This window comes from Cyprinodon variegatus, unplaced genomic scaffold (assembly GCF_000732505.1).
Source record: "Cyprinodon variegatus isolate N-32 unplaced genomic scaffold, C_variegatus-1.0 Scaffold232, whole genome shotgun sequence".
NCBI lineage: Eukaryota > Metazoa > Chordata > Actinopteri > Cyprinodontiformes > Cyprinodontidae > Cyprinodon > Cyprinodon variegatus.
Genome location: NW_015150685.1, coordinates 1,016,845 through 1,018,488, shown reverse-complemented (window position 1 = coordinate 1,018,488; position 1,644 = coordinate 1,016,845). Strand labels below are relative to the sequence as shown.

The following is a 1,644-nucleotide window of genomic DNA, read 5'->3' as shown; positions in this document are numbered from 1 at the left end:
GGTGGCCCTGAACGTCTGTATGATAAACTTGACCCCCTGCACCTCCATGGCGTCTCTCCTCTGAGGCTTGGACCTCTTGCCGTCAGCCTGGGAAGCTTTCAGGGCGTCTTTCTTGCGCTTCCTGCCGTGCTCCTGAGGCCAGCAGTGGGATGGCAAGTCAGAACACGTGTCCAACAGAACCTCGTGGAACACCTTGTTGGCGATGCTTCCTGAAAGCAGCAAAGAACATGAAGAGAACTGCAGCAAACAAACAGATGGAGCTCTGTAGCTACAGGAAGCTGGAAGCTCCCAGTTCAGCTCACCTGGGACCCCCAGAAGCAGCAAGTAGACAGATGCTGCATAGAGTCCACAGACCCTCTGCTGAACACCCCCCTCTTTGGCCTTTGCCGTCAGAATAAAGTGTGACAGAACCGCCACCAGGGACTTCACAGACACTCCGCTGTCTCCAAGGACCACCCAGACACCCTGCAGAGGAGGACATCAGCAGACTTAGTGCTGCCAGAGGGACAGACGGAGTCTGGACAAAGGGGTCCAACTGACCTGAGACACCCCTTCCTGGCCGGAAGACCGCTGCTGTTCTGCCGCCTGCTCCATCAGGCAGCGGTACAGGGTTCTGAAGGACTTCTCCCCAGCAGCTGCCAGCTCATCCTCCATCATGGCGTCCAGTGGTTGCCTCTCGGTGAACTCCAAGTCCCACACGGCATCCACCCAGTCTGGGGATGATAGCACAGCTGAGGACTGGGATTCTGAGTTAGTCTGCTTCTTGGCAGAGATGGACCGGAACTGGTTTTAAGCCTTGGAACCCGACTATGTGGACCTCATTCTAACCCATCCCTGATTTTTGAGACAGATTCTTTAGGCCAAAATTACTTTGAAACCAAATGTCCCACAAAAAACTAAATAAACATCTTTTTAAAAAGTCCAACAAAATATTATTCATCAGCAGGAAGTCAGATTTCAAACATTTTTGTGGGTGTTTTCCATCCATCCATCCATCCATCCATCCATCCATCCACTTCTGCTTATCTTGGGTCGGGTCGCGGGGATAGCAGCTTCAGTAGGGAGGCCCAGATATCCCTCTCCCCAGCCACTTTGGCCAGCTCCTCCAGGATATATATATATATATATATATATATATATATATATATATATATATATATATATATATATATATATGCAAAATTCTTCATCAACTTTACAGTTGACAGGCTGCAGCCAAATTCCTTGTTTTCCAGCCACTTTTGTTGAAATTTACATTTTCCTATTCTCTAGCTTTTTCTCTTCTTCGAGCCTCTTTTCCAAACATACAGCTAGACGATCAACCGGAAGCAGTTCCGCGCAAATATATCACGATATAACATATCTGATTAAATTGTTTTTTTATAAATATATTTTTTTAAATAAAGATTTTTAATGCCATGATAATCATATGTATTGAATCTTAATGCTAATTAAGGCCTAATTTTAAAAAATAATAATTCAATGACCCACGGAAACCCTGTGGACCAGATCACTCCTGGATGTAAATAGACCTGGACCAGATCACACCTGGAGCTAAATGGACCTGGACCACATCACACCTGGAGCTAAAAGGACCTGGACCACATCACACCTGGAGCTAAAAGGACCTGGACCACATCACAC

General features: G+C 46.6%; 1 protein-coding gene across 2 annotated transcripts in view; it reads right to left on the bottom strand.

The window, feature by feature from the left end:
• Positions 1–1,644, bottom strand: part of ncapd3 (non-SMC condensin II complex subunit D3) — a 33,064-nt gene that overhangs the window by 26,934 nt on the left and 4,486 nt on the right. For both annotated transcript variants that reach the window (XM_015381391.1, XM_015381392.1), the window contains exons 2-4: positions 541–713; positions 303–465; positions 43–209 (exon numbers count right to left, since the gene is read on the bottom strand). In XM_015381391.1, the coding sequence (XP_015236877.1) occupies positions 43–209; positions 303–465; positions 541–713 (503 nt within the window). The remainder of the gene's footprint in view (positions 1–42; positions 210–302; positions 466–540; positions 714–1,644) is intronic.